At 43.7% G+C, this 19,048-nt stretch overlaps 1 protein-coding gene across 2 annotated transcripts in view; it reads left to right on the top strand.

The window, feature by feature from the left end:
- Positions 1–19,048, top strand: part of RMND1 (required for meiotic nuclear division 1 homolog) — a 485,798-nt gene that overhangs the window by 363,518 nt on the left and 103,232 nt on the right. For both annotated transcript variants that reach the window (XM_085652595.1, XM_085652596.1), the window contains exon 10: positions 7,663–7,739. In XM_085652595.1, the coding sequence (XP_085508721.1) occupies positions 7,663–7,739 (77 nt within the window). The remainder of the gene's footprint in view (positions 1–7,662; positions 7,740–19,048) is intronic.

Below are 19,048 nucleotides of genomic sequence, written 5' to 3'. Positions count from 1 at the left end.
AATAAGCTCTGCTGCTTGAGCTGATAATGTGTCGATACAATTTGTTTCAATGACTTCGGTGTCTGTCGTGACTGCATAAGCGGCCACTAACTTTCCTGTACTTGTTCTCATACATGAACCATCTACATACAGTGTCAGGTCTGGGTCTGGTAATGGGACATCTGTCAAGTCTTGTCTGGGTTTCGTCGTAATAGTAATGACTTCAATACAATCATGTGCCAGTGGGTCTGTTCCACTTAATGGCAAAAGTGTGGCAGGATTTAATGTACTACAACGTCTGATTTCTATGTGTGGCTGAAACAATGTGAGTTCGTAACCTGTCAGTCGTGCTATAGTCAAGTGTTGTGTCTGTGTCCGGTTCAAGAGAACCTCTACTGCGTGTGGTACTTGTACTGTCAATTGATGTCCTAATACTATGGAATCGCTTTGTCTGATCGCTAGAGCTGTTGCTGCAACTGATTTCAGACACGCAGGAAGAGCTTGAGCTACGGGATCTAACATGCTAGAAAAGTAAGCACATGGCTTGTGTGATCCTGCTTGTTCCTGCGTGAGTACTGACAAGGCAGTACCTTCACGTTCTGTAACAAAGAGTGTAAAAGGCATACTGTAACATGGTGTCGCTAAAACAGGTGCTTGGCATAAAGCTTTCTTTAAGTCTTCAAAAGCTTGTGTATGTTCTGGAGTCCAAGGGAGGACAGTCGATGTCGCTGCCTCCTGGGTTGTCAACTGAATGAGAGGTTTTGCCAAAAATGCATATTGGGGAATCCACTGCCTGCAGTATGAAGTGAGGCCTATGAAGGCCCGTACCTCCTTTTGTGTCTTGGGTGGAGGCATGTTTACAATTAACTGGATGCGGTCAGGTGTGAGCTGTCTCCCCCATTTGGACAGCAAGTGCCCTAAGTACACAACTTGCTGGGCACAAAATTGCAGCTTTGAAGGGGACACCTTGTGCCCCTTGTCAGCTAGGAAATGTAAAACCGTCAGTGATGCTTTTTCACATTCGGGTTCGCTTCGGGCGGTGATCAGCAGATCATCGACATACTGAAGCAGTGCAGTGTTAATTGGCATGTGGATACTGTCAAGTTGTCTTTTTAGTGCTTGGCTGTAGATGCTAGGACTTTCTGTAAATCCTTGAGGTGCGCGTGCGAATTTAAAACTTCGTCCATTTAAACTGAATCCGAACAAATATTGGCTTTCCGGATCGATTGGGACGCTGAAGAAGGCGTTCTTGAGGTCAATTACAGTAAAGAACGTTGCCTCTGAATCAATAGCTGTCAGTAATGAAGAGATATCTGGGACCACGGGATATTGTGGTACAATGCATTTGTTCAATTCGCGCAGATCAATAACTAATCGATATACTGGGGGTGCTTTTGGATCAGTTCGTTTAAGAATCGGAATAATCGGAGAATTACATACATTGGAGTCGGTTTCTACAACCACTCCTTGTGCAATGAGCTCGTCAATGATTTGCAGTAAAGCCACTACAGCATCTGGCGGTAACTTGTATTGTCGCATTCGTGGTAATACCACTCCTGTTTTGAGTGTGACTCGATATGGTGTAATGTGCATACAACCTACATCAGTGGGGCCTTGTGCCCATAAATGTGCAGGTAGATTCTGTAACCTGTGATCCATGTCTCTAGACACGTAGTGACCTTTAAAGTCACGCAAAAATAGTCGTACTCCGTCCGGAGAACAACATATTATAGCTCCTAGAGCTTTCAATGTTTTTATACCTAACAAGTTTTCTGGGCATGATTTCGTAAGCAATAGATCTGTAGTTCGTGTCAATGGACCGACTGTAAATGCAAGTGGTTGCGATACTTCGTTAATAGTAGGCTTTCCTGAAAAACCAAGGGAAATATTTTGTGAGCCTGAGAGGGGTGCCCCTGGGACTTCATCGTGACTTATAGTTGTTCTGCTTGCCCCTGTGTCGAGTAGAAACTTTCTGTCTTTCCCTAATACTTGACTCTGTACATAAGGACCCTCTTGATCTACAGGAACCTCAATAAGGGGTAAGCCAACTTCCCTCTCTAGGCTATTTCATGTGTAGCGCTGATACTCTGGATAGTCATTTTGTGCATACTGGTACATCTGTTGTGTCGTGTTTTGTGTTGTGGCAATAGGCTGTGGCTGTGGTTGTGGTACGTTCTGTTGTACAGCTTGCATAGGCTGTATATTCTGAGGTACTTGTTGTTGGATCTGATCCTGTCTAGGCGGACGCGGTCTCTCCTTGGTTTTACCCGTGGAGATATTATGTTTTAGAACTGCACAATCGTTTATATAATGACCTGGCTGTTTACAATAGTTGCATGTCCCTTTAACGGGAACCGCTGAGTTACTGGACTGTGTCGCACCCTTTTTATGACCGTCAGCTGGAACTGACTGAGCGACAAGCATTTTCATTTTCGTGTCTTTCATACGTCTTTGTTCGTGTTCTTGTTCTTCTCTAATTCTATTCTGGTGATACTGTAACATTTGTAACATTTGTGAAGGAGTGTTAGCTTGCCAAGTGCTTTCAACTTTCAATACTCTGTTTTTAACCTGCGGCAGGGAATTCTCGACTAGTTTTGTTACAAAAAGATGTGGATATGACTCACTATTTGCTTTCAGGCCGCTATTAATACCAAAACATTTTTCAAATCGGGAATAAAAATCACTAGTGTCTTCATCGGGTTTCTGTTTACAAGCTGAGATTGCTCCCCAATCTTCCTTTTTCGTAGTTAATAAACGTGGCAATACTTGTACTAATAGTCCTGGCAATGCTTTTGTTTTGTCCCCAAGCCCTACGCCTGCAGTTCTGCTATTTTCTTCAGTTTCTAATGCGGTCCAATCAATCTTTTGGTCTCCCACCTCCCATTCTTTTTCCTTGAGTTTCTCATAAATACCGGCAGGCAATAATACTTTCAAGATTTTCATAATGTCAGGGTAGGTATAATCACCCATGAGTAACATGTCCTTTAGTTCACGGTGAAAACCTGCTGGATCTTTGTCATGGCTGGGCACTAATTTTTTCATTTCCAATAGTTCTATTTTGGTTATGGGTGTGTACACGAACACGCGTCTAAACGTATTGTCATCATTTCTAACTGGGTGTACTTCGCGTAAGGGATTCTGTCTGTCTATGTAATACGTTTTTCTCTCCATGGAAGCAGCTGGATCATGTTCTGGACACAAAAAGGCACTATATCTATGTCTGTATTCTAGGATTACTTTAATTAGATCGATACCTAGACCTCTCCATTTATTCATGAGCAGTTCTATCAATATATCAGGTAGGGGACCAGGATCGGAGTGTTGACCTTTATATAATATAAGGAGATGTTGTATCATGTATATACTAGCTAAACGCTGCTCGTCTGGGGCGAGATTCAGAAACGTGTGTGCTAGCGCATCATCACTGTATTTTTCAGAGCTGTCAGCCCATTGTACTGCTGACCTGGCTAATTCTTGTTCATCCATAGAATCGAGCATATGGTACCCCCTTCGTTCTCGAAGTAATTTATCAGTAGCCTGGAATAAGTGTTCAGGGGTCCTTGGATTTGAGATAACTGTTTGAAAAATTCTGTTACATTCTGGACGTATCGGACGTATTGTTTTATTAAAAGATCTTCCTTTTCCTACATAAGCTATCATTTGTTTAGCTGGTAATTCAAATTGTCCGGTGTTCATTTCTGACTGTTCCTCCTCCTCTTCCTCTGATTCAGTTTTATCTGCTTCTACTCTGCTTTCATGTATTCGTTCTACTTCTTTTCTGATCCTTCGGCACATGGCTTCTATACACTTCTGTTTATCATGTCTCCCGTCTGTTATATTCTGACCCCATTTGGTAAGTGCTTGCATTTCCTCCGAATCTACCTCAGGCCTATCTCTATTTCTGATCAAGCAGTTTATGAAAAAGCGTAACAATAATTTTTGTATGTCTACTTTCTGGTATTCCATGGCTTCGGCAATACTTTCAGGACCTTGCCCTGTTTGGATAAAGCGATATATTTTGTCTAGATGTTCAACCATTCCTGGTAACGTCATTAAATATTGTGTAGCTCGTCGCAAACGTACTGAAGACAGCAACATTCTGTCGTGTTTTCCTGGCACTGGATCATATCTACAATCGGAAAGAGGCTCATTTAATATATTGTCATTAGCTCTTTGGGGTGTACGTTGGTATGCTAAATCCCTATAAGTCAATCTAGTTGTTGGCGGTGGCGTGGAAAAACCTCCTGTCGCACCTCCTGAGGTGCCAAGTCCAAAAGGATTTGTTGGGTGTAGGGTAGAGAGTGTGGGTGCAGGAAGGACTGTAGAAACAGATGGAATGGTTAGAACTTGAGTAGGAGTTTGTTGCTGCGGAGGTGGGTGCAGCTGATTTTGGGGTTGAGCGTCGTTAACGGGTGGTGTGCGTGGCTGCGCACCATTAGCATATTCGGGGCTGCATCGTCTAAATAGGAAGAAAGGAAAATGTCTTTTGCGGTCTTGGGATGTACTTTAATCGGGAGTAACGGAGGTGGCAGATCTTTTGGTACCTCCAAGGTGGCCTTAGGCAAACCCTCGGCCAGAAGAGGATACATACCATTCATAAGAGTGTTTCGTTGTCTGTCTACTTGTTCTGATTTTACTCGGGTACCTTCGTCAATTAATATGTTTTCTCGGGCTTTTTCTGAATCTTCCCTACTTTTCTCTTCCTTTCTGAGCGCTTTCTCTGTGCGCCTATGCGATTCTTTACGCCATAGTTCAATGGCATCCTTCTGTGACTGTCTGGCTTTCTTTTTCCATAACGCTTCTTCTATTCTCATGATGCAATCTGCATCCCATGTTCCGGCAGCGGGCCATCTCTGACTCTCTGCTAAATCCTTGGTGTAGTCCACCCATAGATCAAGATATAATACGGCATCTAGGCCATGTTTATGGTACATAAAGTACCCTGGAGTGTCCCTAGGTGGGATGGGAACAGCTTCCTCGAGTATCCCTTTTCTAGTTTTTATCTGTCTTAATTTTGAAAATAACGGCATCTTGAACCTTGCTACTTAATTCTTACTCGGTTTTTGAACACAATAATTACAATAAACACAATAATGAAGATCGAACAATCACTCATACCACGACATTTAAAACATATCAAAACATTTTAGAACGAACAATAATAATTAGAATAAAACTAGTTAACTGCATAATGCTAAATATACTGTATGTACTGCTAAACAGCACAGATACACTGCTAACACAGTGCAGACCAGGTCTGTGTACCCAGACCCGTCTTGACCGGCACAAACTAATGTGCACGTCTAGATGCGTCCTCAGCAACGGTACTCACCGGGAAGCACGGAACGGAAGGCCTCGGAAGTCTGGACTGGACTAGACCAAACTGGACTGGACTCGACTCGTGACTTAGATACTTCGGAACTTCAGAGTCTGGTGGGCCTCTGTATACCTCGGATCTTGCTCTCTCAGCTAGGCTCTGGTCGGGATTCTCCGCACTCCTCACCGCCTCGTCTGGGTGTTGATCGCAGCCTCAGTCGCCCCCGTTGGCCTGAGGGAGATACAGGAAATCCTGCGGGTACGCGTAATTGTCCGTCCGGCTGTGGCAGGAGACCGGGTCTGCAACGCACCTCCGGCGCGTGGGGTGTGAGAGGTGTCCCTATTCGGGCGCCAATTATGTGGTAAATTTAAATTACCTAGACTTAATTTATGCGGTAAAATACAATACGAATAACTCAGTAAAAATAAGAGGCAGAATCCGTGGTATTCGAGGGTATAATAGGGAATTTATTCCTTACAAAGGAATGATGGTTCGAACCAGGCAATCGAGTTCCATCACCACGAAGGTTCAGGAAGGGATCAGCAATACATTATTGACAGGTTATGGCATATATAGTAATGCATTACAGTAAAGACAGATGCAAGAGGCGTAACAGCTGATAAGAATACACATGCGTAATAGAAAAGGCGTTGCAATAGGCGTGCATAGAGGCGTATACTAAAAACGTCATTATGATGATGACACAAGTGGGTGGATCCATAAGAGGATCCTGCAAAGTCAGCAAAAATACATGGCAGAGATGCGCGCGCAGCCGCATGACGTGTGATTGACGTGTAACTAGAGGGTGAAGGGAACTTGACATTTAGCCCTACATGAGGAGACAGAAGTCTGGGGTGTCAGGACAACCTAGTCCTAAATCATATCTAATATCTTGTGTTTAAGGAACTATATTATCTAAAAGGAAAGGTCTTCTCGGACAGAGTCTATTCTATACTGACTGCTAGTGCGTGTACAAGCGTCTAAGTGTCTACATGAGATGCGAGGGGGCATGGGCCTACCATGGTAACGAGAGTCATGAATTACTTGCACGGAGACAGTATGGCCGGGCCCTTTGCTCTGCAGCTAGAGGGATGTTTACCTAAGCTACTTAGACAAGAATGCATTTCTTGGGGAACGGAGCAGATAACTTGAAGGCTGAATACAGTTTTGGCTGGCAACAGGCCGGGCTAGGCACCGTTAGCCGCGCAGGAAGTAAGACAAAGTTCATGGATACAGAAGCAGGTCCAGGCTGGAGCATTCAGAGGCAGAAGCAGGAAAAAGCTCGATGGCAGAATTCAGGGCCTACCTTGCCAGAGCTGGAAAACGTGAAAGTATACCATATAAAGACGGTGGCAAGGCATACTTAAGAACGGAATATCTGGCCCATTCATGGCAGATATGAAAGAGTACATATTAACGTTGGACACAATTGTATTTGCGTCTTCATAGCTTGAAGTGGAGGGAACATACATGTACTTGTAGCATGTACATGGAGCCGTTGGGGTCTAGATAGGGGACACAATTGACCATAAAAATTCATATTTCCTCACCGCCTTAAACGTTTTCCTCTGCTGCTACAATGTATGCACTCCGATACCATGGCCTGTGGCGCTGGGCCGCCACGAACCTGATCACACCCGGCTTTAATTCTGTGTCTTTACAAGATGCCCAATGTAACCATAGTCAGATGTATCTTGTTGTATTGTGCACATTGTACCTGTCATTAAAAATTAGTTTAAAAAAAAAAAATGTTTTTTCCCACTGCTCCAAAAAAGCTTCTGACAAGTCTGTGTGAAAGTACAAGGGGCAAAGGCCTGATGTAGAGGAGGAGGCTGTTGGCTAAACTTAGTACTTGGGCCCTCATTAAGAGTTGCTGGAATGTGATTACGGAAGTACCAGGGGGTCAGACTCTGTGAGTTCGGCAATTACAACTCTTCTCCCAAAAAGGGGAATAACACCAAATATTGGGTCCTTTTCCGACCATTTCTTCCTGGAAGCAGGTGGAAAGTGTCAGAGGAATAGTCCGAATGGCAGGGGGATTGTTTAAGGTTGTGTGGCTGGGTGGTTGGGGTGTGGTCATAACAGGTTTCAGCTTATCCATGAGGAGCTGCTGCTCACAACCCGTGGTTCGGGTGTCTCCAGGCTCGAAATTATGTCCCAGAGTTTGCAGACCCTGCCGAGCGCAGAGACTCTCTGAATTTTAGTTGGTGAAATTTCACCAGAGTTATTGCTCCAGGAGAAATTCTGCCACTCATTATGAGTGCCCTAGTGATTGTAAAAAATCATTAATACTATGTTTATTGCAAGGCACGAAGACTGAACAAACCATTAGATTTCAGATTAATTTGATTTGATATTTCTTACAGATGTTAAAAGCAAGAAAAAAGGTGAAACTTTCGCATGATGATGTATTGCAGAAAATTGGAGAGCTTTTTGCATTAAGGTAAAATGTTTATGTATATGCCTTTTCTATCAAATGACGTTGAAATGCGAGGTTGAATTGATTTGAAGGCCAAGATATTAAAGTCTGATCAATGACAATATTTAGACTTTTATGTAGGCCTTCTCTTAAACAGAGACATCTGAAACAGAAGTTAATGGAACATTTCTGGTGTCGATAAAAGCAGCTGGCTAAAGCGTAGACTGTCCCAGTGGCCCTTAGACACATTTCACGAGGCAGAGCTCCTGCCCCTCAGCAACCAGGTCATTTTGACTGTAAATGTGACTTTAAATCAAGTCCCTTTTGACAGACCCCGACCCTGCAAAAATGGTGCCAGTATATGGACACATCAATGGTGACCGAAAAAGCAGTGTATGTACACAGGGGATGCCCCAAAAAGTGGGCCCGCATTTGGGGGAAATGGAACGCCTACCGCGGCAATATATGCGAGCCCCCTCGAGAAGACACAATATCTGATATTAGTGACTGAGCGGTGATTCAGTGGAAGGACTATGTACTAAGTATAAAGCTCATTTAAGATTATGCCTTGAATTTTTTTTTAGTGAACTGCAAAGGACATAGTATATTTCAGGAAATACTATAACTGTATACATGTATGTAACAAAATGCATACCAAATGTGATTTTATGACTAAGTACCGATTGTTTTCTTTGTTATAAAATAAAAGCAAAAAAAAAAAAAAAAACATGTCCCTTTGAATGTAAAGACATTACCTCGAGGTAGTCACAGCGGCGTGGCAAAGAGTGAAGGGGAATAAACTTCACCTCCACCTTATAACACGTCTTGCTGCAATTGTTCAGCAGGACAATCTCCTTCTTAATCCCTAGACTGTTAATAGCTTTGAGTTGCAGTAAAGTTATCAGAAAGCAGTTCTGAATAATTCCTCAAACAGTTGTCACAAATCCTAATACTGCCAATATTTCTGTACAAGATTATTATATATGTTTTCTGAGGTGTAATCATAGCCAGAGTCACTAGAATTGTGAAATTCCCTGGCCATTCCACATAACAATGTATTTATTGCAGTTGCCACATAATACACCATATGCTGCATAATTTACAGATCTCAGCAAAAAGCAAAGCTTAAGCTTGTTGCTAGCTCAAGAAGCTCATAAATTATTAACCAGTGATGTGTGGTTACTGGACCATTGCACACATTAACTTGTCACCATTTAGTTTCTGAATGCTTTATGCCTCTTACACTGATAGTAATAGGATAAACAATTCTCAAGACATTATTAATGAGTCTTAAAATGGCAAACTAGTGAAATAATGCTACCACAAAATGTGCTACATATGCCTCATTGTTTGATTTTTCTTGCTGCATAATGTAATCCTCCACCTACGTATAAATCCAGTGGCCTAATCAGCCACTACCTTTACTAGATTGGGTCACATATTCTTAGTCTGAGAACCCTTATACTACACCTTTGTCCTGTAGAAACATCGAGTAACTGGACAACTTAAATTTCTGCAATTGTTTATAGAAGTTTTAATAATTATGATCACTTCACTTCCCTTTTTAGCACATATTATCAAATGTTTCTAGCAGCTCTCTTTTTTTGACAGAGAAAATATATTCTGAAAGCTCTTCAAAAAGAATGTTGTGATTACAACATTCTTTTTGAAGAGCTTTGTTTTTAGAAGACGTGTCTTCCTGACGTTCTCCTACATTCAGTTTTTAAACTCTATTTACCAAGTTTTCGATTTTAAAAATACAATCCTATTATAACATGTATATCACACAAGTCAAACCAGATACGTGCCGTATAAACAAGACAGGTGACAGAGGGACTAACCAGATTACTCAGTAGACAGGGGACAATGTTGAAAATAAGTTCTCTTTCACTACCCCATCTACTCAGAAAAAGCAACAATAACCACTCATGTCAGACCAATAAATACCATTTTCCACCTACATCGTCAAAGGGACCTAATGAAGAGCAAACATGAACTCCGAGCTAACCCATAAGGTACCCCCAACTTCACCCCTCAATCATCTAAGTTTGTTAGAGAAGATTTCTGAGCATTTGTCTGGCTAAAATCATAACTCTTTCCATGAATAAGAATAAAAGCTTGAACTTGAAAGCTTTTAGCCTCCAAATCAACCTTGATTTCTAGTAACTTTCTTCCTTGCTAAAGTTTTAGAGCACAAGTTCAGCAAGAGGAGCAGCTGCCCGCCTCTCCCTTTTACCCTCTTCGATTTGTTGAGCCTGCTTGTCAGCCACGCAGTCCCTTAGCAGACTCTGCATTGCAACTGGAAGAGAGTCCCCAGGATTAATACTAGGAAACCAAACACTATGCCACTGATTTTCAAACGCATTCCCCTTGGGGTCATCTCTACAAACCACACAGTCTTTAAATGCTGTGAATTCGCCATGGGAGTTCTTCGCACCCTGGATGTCAATCACCATACCATGGATATTGAACCACGTTATTTGACAAGCTCTCAACTTTGTGTTCCACTGCTTTAATCTCAGCCTCCTAGATAACCCATGCTCGCACCAACTCCTCAGGCGTGTCATTCATGGACCTCCGCAATATACTCTCTTTACTCAGTTGTGTATCATCAGGGAAGTCACTATCTTATGCCTTCATAAATCTAGAAAAAGAAATTGCAGAACTCAACCTGAAAGACGCAACCGAAAAAAACTATGCAATTCTGAAAGAAGTATTGACCAAACATCAAAATGACATAAAAGAAAGAAAAACTAGACAACTTAAAAGGGATGAAGCTGACTACAAAGAGGGACGGGTCTTCACCTTTGCTCGCAAATACGACCGCATAGTCCTTAATGCACCAAAAACTACAAATATCAACAAATCTCCAACCTCCTCGAGCACTTCATCCCTCAACACAGAGGCCACCAGTGAAAGTGATCCAGAAAATACAGATCAAGCCAACTCACAGACAACCAGTTCCAGTTTTTTACGCGAGGTACAAACCATCAGACGCGAGACGAGAACACAACAAAGACAGGGCACAGGGGACAAAAAACCCACAGAGGGAAAAGGGGAGGAAACCGAACAATACAAGAAAAAACTGAGATCGGGCAACGACAAACAGTGACCGACAACTCTGCAATACAAGTAGTCAATCTTTCCTCCTTTACACTAAACAACAATATGATCTCTCTACTCAGCAAAGGCCTCAGTTTCAATCCGTACGAAGTAGGAGACGTGTGCAAATCCAAAATAGATTTGTTTAAATTCATCAGAGGACTCAAACTCAAAAAACATTTTCAAACTATGCCCACATACCATACTGAACCTACTCGTGACACCGGCCCTCTTAACCCTCAAACCATCAAAGAGGTCTATGACACCCACCTACTCCTGTCTATCTCTGAATTAGATGACCCACCTCCAAGCCTGGAACTTTTACTACAAGACCTCGACATCGACCCATTTGGCACCATCCCTAGTGGCCTTAAGAACAAATCAAGATGGACGCCCACTCTGTCTGGAGGAAACACCATTGACACGTTTCATAACTTAGTACTAGAAGATCTTGAGAAGTATGAAAATAACTTACGAAAGAGCAACCGTAACACCAAAGAAAATCTCACCAAGGGCGAAAAAATAGCCCTCAAGAATTTGTCCGCGGAACCGAACATCATCATCAGGGAAGCCGACAAAGGCGGGAACGTCATTGTGATGAACCGCGGTGACTACCACAACGAGATCATGAGCCAATTGCAAGACAGCACCTGCTATGAATTACTAGACAACAACCCGATTGGCCCTTTGACTAGCCTCATAAACAGCAAACTCCGCAGTTGGCAAGAGATGGGACTTATTGACGATGCCGAGACATGCTACATGACTACCAGCAAACCTACATATCCTGTACTATATACACTTCCCAAGGTACATAAGCAGGCCCCTTTTCCTCCTGGCCGTCCGATAATTTCTGGCATAGGGGGTCCAACTGAAAGACTTTCCCAGTATGTGGACTTGTTCCTCAGCCCAGTGGTCAGAAACTTGCCTTCTTATATACAAGATACTAAGCACATACTAGGGATCCTGAACGACATACAATGGCAACCGAACATGATTATAGCTACTCTCGACGTCGTCTCCCTGTATACATCCATCAAACCTGATCTGGGACTCGAGGTGGTGTCTAAATCTCTTCACCACAGATCAGCCTCGTTGTGGCAACACACTAACATGATAACCAGCATGATGGAAATCATACTTCAAAACAACGTCTTCATGTATGAACAACATTGGTACAGACAGATCAAGGGCGTGGCAATGGGTTCCAAATTCTCACCATCCTTTGCCAACCTGTATATGGGTGCCTTAGAAACAGAATGGGTGTGGGGCAAGAAAGCAGCCCAATGGACAGACTACATCATATACTGGGGCAGATACATCGACGATTGTCTTCTGCTCTGGTCAGGCACGCAGGATAACCTCAATCTATTCTGTGATCATCTCAACTCCAACCATATGGACATGAAATTCACATGTGAATCAAGCAAGACTAATATCTCCTTTTTGGATGTGGAACTTTACGTCAAGAACAATTCCCTACAAAGTAAATTATATCGCAAACAAACCTCATGCAACGCCATTCTGCATGCGAACAGTGCTCATCCCATCCACCAAATAGAGACAATTCCTTTTGGAGAATTCACCAGAGCCAGGAGGAATTGTAGTGAAGATACAGAATTTTCAGGCTGTCTGAAGGACATGAAGGACAGACTTGAGAAACGGGGTTACAAACCACAGACCCTCACTAAAGCAGCCACCCGAATCCAAAACATCACTAGAAACAAAACTCTACAAACAAAAACTGGTGGTTCCACCAACAAACAACCCGTCAGACTCATCACAGAATATAATGCCATCAGTACCACCATACGCAAAAGTTTCAACAAACACTGGGGCGTTCTACTAGCTGACCCGAGCATCAAAGAGAACATCAGTAATCATCCACAAATCACATTCAGAAGAGGAAGAACGCTAAGAAGCAGGCTTTGTCCGACGATCCCTCACTCCACACCGGCATCCTCCATGTGGCTTAAACCCCATACCATTGGTTTCTTCAAGTGTGGCTGCTGTGGTAATTGTAAATGGGCCGCGAACGGCACCAAGGAATTCAGTAGCTGGAATGGCAGAAAATACAAAATATCTTGCAATATCAACTGTAATTCCTCTTTTGTAGTCTACATCCTACAATGTACTTGCAATCTCCAATACGTGGGAAGCACGATCAGACCATTGAAGGAGCGCATCAGTGAACATGTCCGTGCCATGCATAATGTGGATGCCAAATACCCTATGGCGTCACACATAGCATTATGCAAAACACAGGGCGCACGGAAAAAACTCTCATTCTTCGGAATAGACATCGCCAGGAACAATGCTCGAGGTGGCAACCGTGAGTTAAGACTGAGACGACAAGAGGCGACATGGATTATGCGTCTTCAGTCGGTGAAACACGGTCTCAATATCGACCACGAATTACAGTACTTTCTAGGAACCTAATCTGATTTCCTGTAAATTTTCATTGAGGTTTCTCCATGTGCATGAATGCAATTTTCCTTTCGTATAAGTAGCACTGACTATCTTGCTTCCTCATACATGTACTCATTTTTCTTATTAATTCATTGTATGTTTGGTCATGCTTTTTCTCTTTAGTAGAGATCTCTGTTCCTTTCATTAATTCTCCATATCCGATTGTTTTTGTGACATAAAGATTCAGAATGTTGGACTGTCTACCCTATGCCCTCTTCTCGTCCTACAGTGCCACACATGAATTTCACAGTGTTTTTCTTTTATATGTATACTGTATATTCAGTAAGCCAGCACATCATTTTCTGTCATGTTTTAACATGCTGTTTACTTTGAACTCTTTGACACTGCCTCTTATGATCTATTTCTGTCTACGTGCATGGCCCTCACAGCCGTCGGTGTGCCGTTTCCAACACGCGTCACCATGACAACGCGATACAACCTCTCCCTCACTTCCTTTTTATTATTCAGCTGCATGCATCACGCGCTCTAGTTGTTTTGCCCTCATGGGCACCTGACCTACTTAAACTTCCGGTGTTTAGACCTCGGGGTTCCAACACCTTGGAAACCGGGAACTCGTTATCCGCGATTCACTCACGCATCGGGTAAGACTCCACCAGCGCCAACCTCCATTATATGTTTTTTTGCTCAATACGCTCGGCTCACTCTGCCCCTCTCCCCACCCCAGAGCTTTCACCCGTACCGGAGGATCCACTACCCGTGATCCGCAATATATCTGGTAAGAGTGATTTTCCCGCCAGCCTCACGTATTGTTCCCATACCTGCACACAGGCTCACTCTGCCTTTTCCACCCTAGAGCGCCCAGCTGATCACCCTAGCTGTCGAAACATCTCGCCGCTCACCTGATCACTTCGGATACGGTATAATTTTTATACAGCACAGTAATCTCTGAAGCCGCGTTCTCGTACACTATTACAGGTACGGGATTGTTGTTGTTCTTTCTACCTTCTTGCGGTTTTCCCATATTGTCACAGTACGTGCATGCTGAATTTTCCTTCCGATGCTCTTCTTCCTACAACACAGGTTCACTGATTCTCTATTTGCCCCTTCGGGGTAGACTCCTTTTAACCCCTGTTTTCAATAACTTTAAGAGTTTTTTGTCTCAAGCCTTGTTGCATTCATTATCAAATGTCTTTATTCTTTTTCTTGTAAAATCGTACCTTGCACTTACTGTTTCTCGACACATGATTGTATGCCTGTTACATTTTTGCTATGACTATGTACATTCATCCGTATCAGTTCTTTGGGTTCTTAACAAATCTCACGGATTTTTTCTATACTACTTGATCTTGAATTATCTCAGTGTCAGAGTTCAATCGCTCATTAACTCACTACTTACAGTTTGTGAATGTATCTTTTCCTTATATTTCCTGTTTTCTTTCACATTTGATGATTAGACATTACGATCGCTACGGATTATTCCTTTCCTTTTCTGTCTCCCCACCTTATTTTCCCGGTCTTTTTCGTTTTCCAGTTTAATTAGTATTGGGCCCACAGCATGAGGTCTCACCTTAATATTATTTAGGGTTTGGACTCACATTACCCAGTGATGCGAGGTTTGATTTTTTTCCTTCCCCACGTTGTCAATCTTCTCAACACCAGATGTTACCATCCTCATCCACGAGCACTTCGCATGGTCCATGATCTTTCTCCTTTACTGAACAGTCACCCCAACACATAGGGTGGTTTTCCTCTCCTGTCATAAAAGGCACATTGCTCTTATCGTTTTCGTTTGATTATGTGACTTACTTGTACTTTTCAAGTACTAGGCCATGTGAACCATTGTGTTTCTTCTTTTTTTCTTTTTTGCTCTAATATTTATGATTTTCTTCTAAAGAATTTTTCTTTGTTTCCATGTCCTTCTCAGCCCTGAAGAGTCATAGCTACACACAGTGTGACGAAACACGTGTCGGCTGAATGTTCTTGCACCATGTATTGGTCAGACTTTGTTATATATAAAGAACACCACTCTAAAAAATATCATTGATGTTGATGTTTTCCTTTCAAGAAACCAGAGTCTCTGAATATTGTTCATTTCGCTTTATATGCTAACAGTAGCGTTATCCTGATTGCGTGCGCAGGACTTTGTTTGCTATCTTATGCCTTCTGATTACTCCAGTATTGGAACTTTCAAAGATTCCCATGCTTGTATCATTCCCCTTTGTTAGAATGGGAGTCCCCGGTATACATCAAATAGCAATAGAAACCATTACCAAAACAGAACCTAGGCCTAGACCCATTCTTGTTTTGCAACCTATCAACCTCTTTTTGTAAAAGAGACAAAAAAAATTAACAGCCAGACAGATTAGCCTCACCCCTTAGAACCCTCCTGAGAAGCTCAGAACCTCAGATTTTCTACCGCACGTTGTGCTAGGGAGTCTCCACTGAGCTCTGCTCAGTATTTTCCTCTTATCCTTAAATCTACAGTTTTTTCTCCAGTTTTTCTTCAAGACTTGCTTGGACTTCGGATCAAAATGTCTGACAAGGAAAAGAAAGCTCTTTTTAAAGCCTGTGCAACTTATGCTAAGAAGAGGTTGTATGTGAAGGACAAACATAAGGATTGTATTTACTGTTTGTACCCGGACCACAAGGCAGCAGACTGTAAAATAGGCACACTTTTTCCACAAAAACTCCACGAGACCGTGAGGGACGTCTGTTGACTTGGCTCCAGAAGCTTAAGTCAAGGGAAGAACCAGTTTCCAGTGATAGTGATGACACAGCCTTTGCAATATCTTCCAGAAGGTCCGCAAAAAAGGGTAGAGTCTCCCTTCACCTTCTGTAGAACGACCATAGTCCTGGCGAATCTCCTTACCGAAGTGTAAAGGAGAGGGAAGGACTTTCTAAGGGAGTAATGTCTTAGAGGAAGTCCAGCTCTGTTCCTCCATCTTCTCCTCCTGTGGCTCCAAAGACTTTTAAAAAGCCCTCCTCACTCTCTTCTGAGGTGAAATCAGTGAAAAAGGCTTCCTCGTCGACAAAGCTGTCAGCGACTCAGTCGACAAAAGCATCAACGGTACAGTCCCAGTCTAGATCATTGTCACCGAGGCTATTACAGAGTTCCGCGTCTACGACTTTGATGCCGGTGGTGCCTGTGTTGTCGCCGACCGCACTGACGACGTCGACGAGTATGTCGATGATGAGGGTGACGACGGAGACCACGTTGACGACGACTACGACGACGGCTGGGGTGTCGACTGTCTCGACGACGACTGCGTCGACGATGTCCCTTTCTTCGAGGATTCTCCCATCATTGTCGTCGACTACCTCGTCGACGGTGGAAAAAATTACTATTTCTCTTGAAAAGCACCAAATTACGCCTGAAATGACATCCCCCAGGAGGGTGACTCCTCTACCTCCGGCACTCCTTCTGGAAGAAGAGGGATCTGAAGAGGATGATGGCCCTTTCGCCTATGCGAAAATCCCAACTCAATTGCACGTCAAATGTCAGGACACCAACTCGCACGGGGATTACGTAGAGGAGCAACAATATGATCCTTCCTCAGATTATCAAGAGGGCTACCAGCAAGAGATGGTTTCTATGCCTTCCTCCTTACTAGCGGACTTGCAATCTATGCTTGAGGACTATAGAAGGAGATTTGCAACGCAACCTCCAGTTCCAGTGGTGGTACCAGGTACGGCTGTACCTCCTGCTAATCCCCAATTGCTGCACCTCAACCAACACTGAAGGCTCAATGAAGACGCAATACCAGATCCTGAGTAGGATGATTGTCATTCCTGATCCGGCTTCTCCTACACCAGCACCGGTTGATTCCCCCCCTGCAGACATAGGGGGTTTCCATAATTTGATGGAGAGAGCCTTAAGGAGGTTTGAGGTAACCATGCACACGGAGCAGTCAGGATCCTTCCTCTATGATTTCAAGGAACCTTACAGGAAAACGGTTCGCTCTATTCCTATTGTTGGTCACGTCTGGGATGAGGGACTGAAAGTAATGAAGAATCCTGCTAAGGTAATTCCAGTTTTACCTCGCCTTGAAACGATAGTCCGGCCTGCTTGGTCAGTCAGCCTAAGCCAGACTCTGTCATTTCTCAGGCGGCCCAAAGAAAATCGAGAAATCCATCAGCTCCTCTCACAACACCTCCAGATAAAGAGGGAAGACGCCTAGATAATGCAGGCAAAAGGTTTTCTTCCATGTCCAGTCTGTTGGTTAGAGCCGCTAACGCCTTAGCGATACTTGGGCGCTTTGATCGCCAGATGTGGTGCGATCTTTCCCCATATCTGGACCCATTGCCTGAAGATGCGAAAAAAGAGGCTAAGAAGATTCTTCAGGAGGGAGAGGTAACATCGGCTGAAGTGATTGACTGTGCAATGGACATTGCAATGACTGCGTACCACTCCCTGGCCGGCACTGCTGTCCTTCGGCGTCAAGACTGGCTGCGGGCTACATGGTTCCGCCCGGAGGTCCTGAACAAGATCCTGGATCTTCCCTTCGATGGGGAGGCTCTTTTTGGGAAACATATTGATGATGCACTACAGGACATCAAAAAAGACACGGAGACCGCAAGATCCTTAGGGACTCTGCAGTACCGCAAGGTCTCCTTCCGTGGAGCCAGAGGGAGAGGCAATGCCACTTATAGAGGAGGGTACCAGCAACAACGATATTCCTCATATGCATCGAATTCACAATCTTACCGGCCGATTTCTAACCAGCGGCAGAATCAATCCTCTTCTTTCTCTTGTTCGTCTAACAGAGGAAAACAGTGACCCCTTGAAGTGTCAATAGCAGCTTGCTGGCTCTGACTACTGTCCCTTCTCCTCCTGTAACATCAGTGGGAGGCAGAATCTCACATTACCTCCACAACTGGCAACAAAAAACATCGGACCGTTGGGTGCTGAAGATCATTCTATGCGGCTATACTCTGGAGTTCGTCCAAGCACCACCTTCAAAGTCCCCTCGCGCCACTGTATCAAAACATCTCCGTCTTCTACGAATGGAAGTCCATCAAATGCTCCTCAAAGGAGTGATAGAACCGGTCCCTATCTCTCAGCGGGGAGAGGGTTTCTATTCCCGGTTCTTCCTGGTCCGGAAGACCTTAGAAAAGTGGTGCCCTATTCTAGATCTGAGGGAACCCAACACCTATCTCATCAAACAATCATTTCGGATGGTTTCTCTGCAGGACATTCTTAGTCTTCTCAACTCAGGGGATTACATGGCCACATTGGGTGTAGAGGACGCATATTTTCACGTACCCATGCATCCAGCTCAGAGGAGGTTTCTTCGCTTCACAGTAGCCAAGAGCCACTTTCAGTTCTGGGTTCTGCCCTTTGGACTCTGATCTGCTCCGCGGATCTTTACAAAGGTGTTCACTTCGGTAGCATCTTTTCTTCGAAAATGTCAGCATCAGGTCTTCCCTTACCTGGACGACTGGTTGCTGAAAGCTCCTACCAGACACGCAGCAAAAGAATCAGTCATAGCATGCACACGCCAGTTCGACAATCTCGGACTGACCCTCAACAAAAAATCTGCTCTCTGTCCATCCAGACAAGCCAGATTTCTGGGAGCCATTCTGGACACGTCCATCAAAAGTTTTTCTGATCCTGGAAAGGCAAGAAAAGCTGATGGACATGGCGTATCGGCTGTTAAAAAGACAGTTACTTTCAGTTCGCCTCTACAAGTCCCTCCTAGGGTCCATTTCCTCCTGCATACCTCTGATCCCTCACTGCAGGTTGCGAATGCGTCCTCTCCAGGAAGAGTTGGACTTGCAGTGGCGCCAAGTCGACGGATCTT

The sequence above is a fragment of the Triturus cristatus genome, chromosome 4_1, assembly GCF_964204655.1.
Source record: "Triturus cristatus chromosome 4_1, aTriCri1.1, whole genome shotgun sequence".
Classification (NCBI taxonomy): domain Eukaryota; kingdom Metazoa; phylum Chordata; class Amphibia; order Caudata; family Salamandridae; genus Triturus; species Triturus cristatus.
The sequence above is the reverse complement of the archived record's forward strand: the minus strand, read 5'-3'. Positions and strand labels throughout refer to the sequence as shown.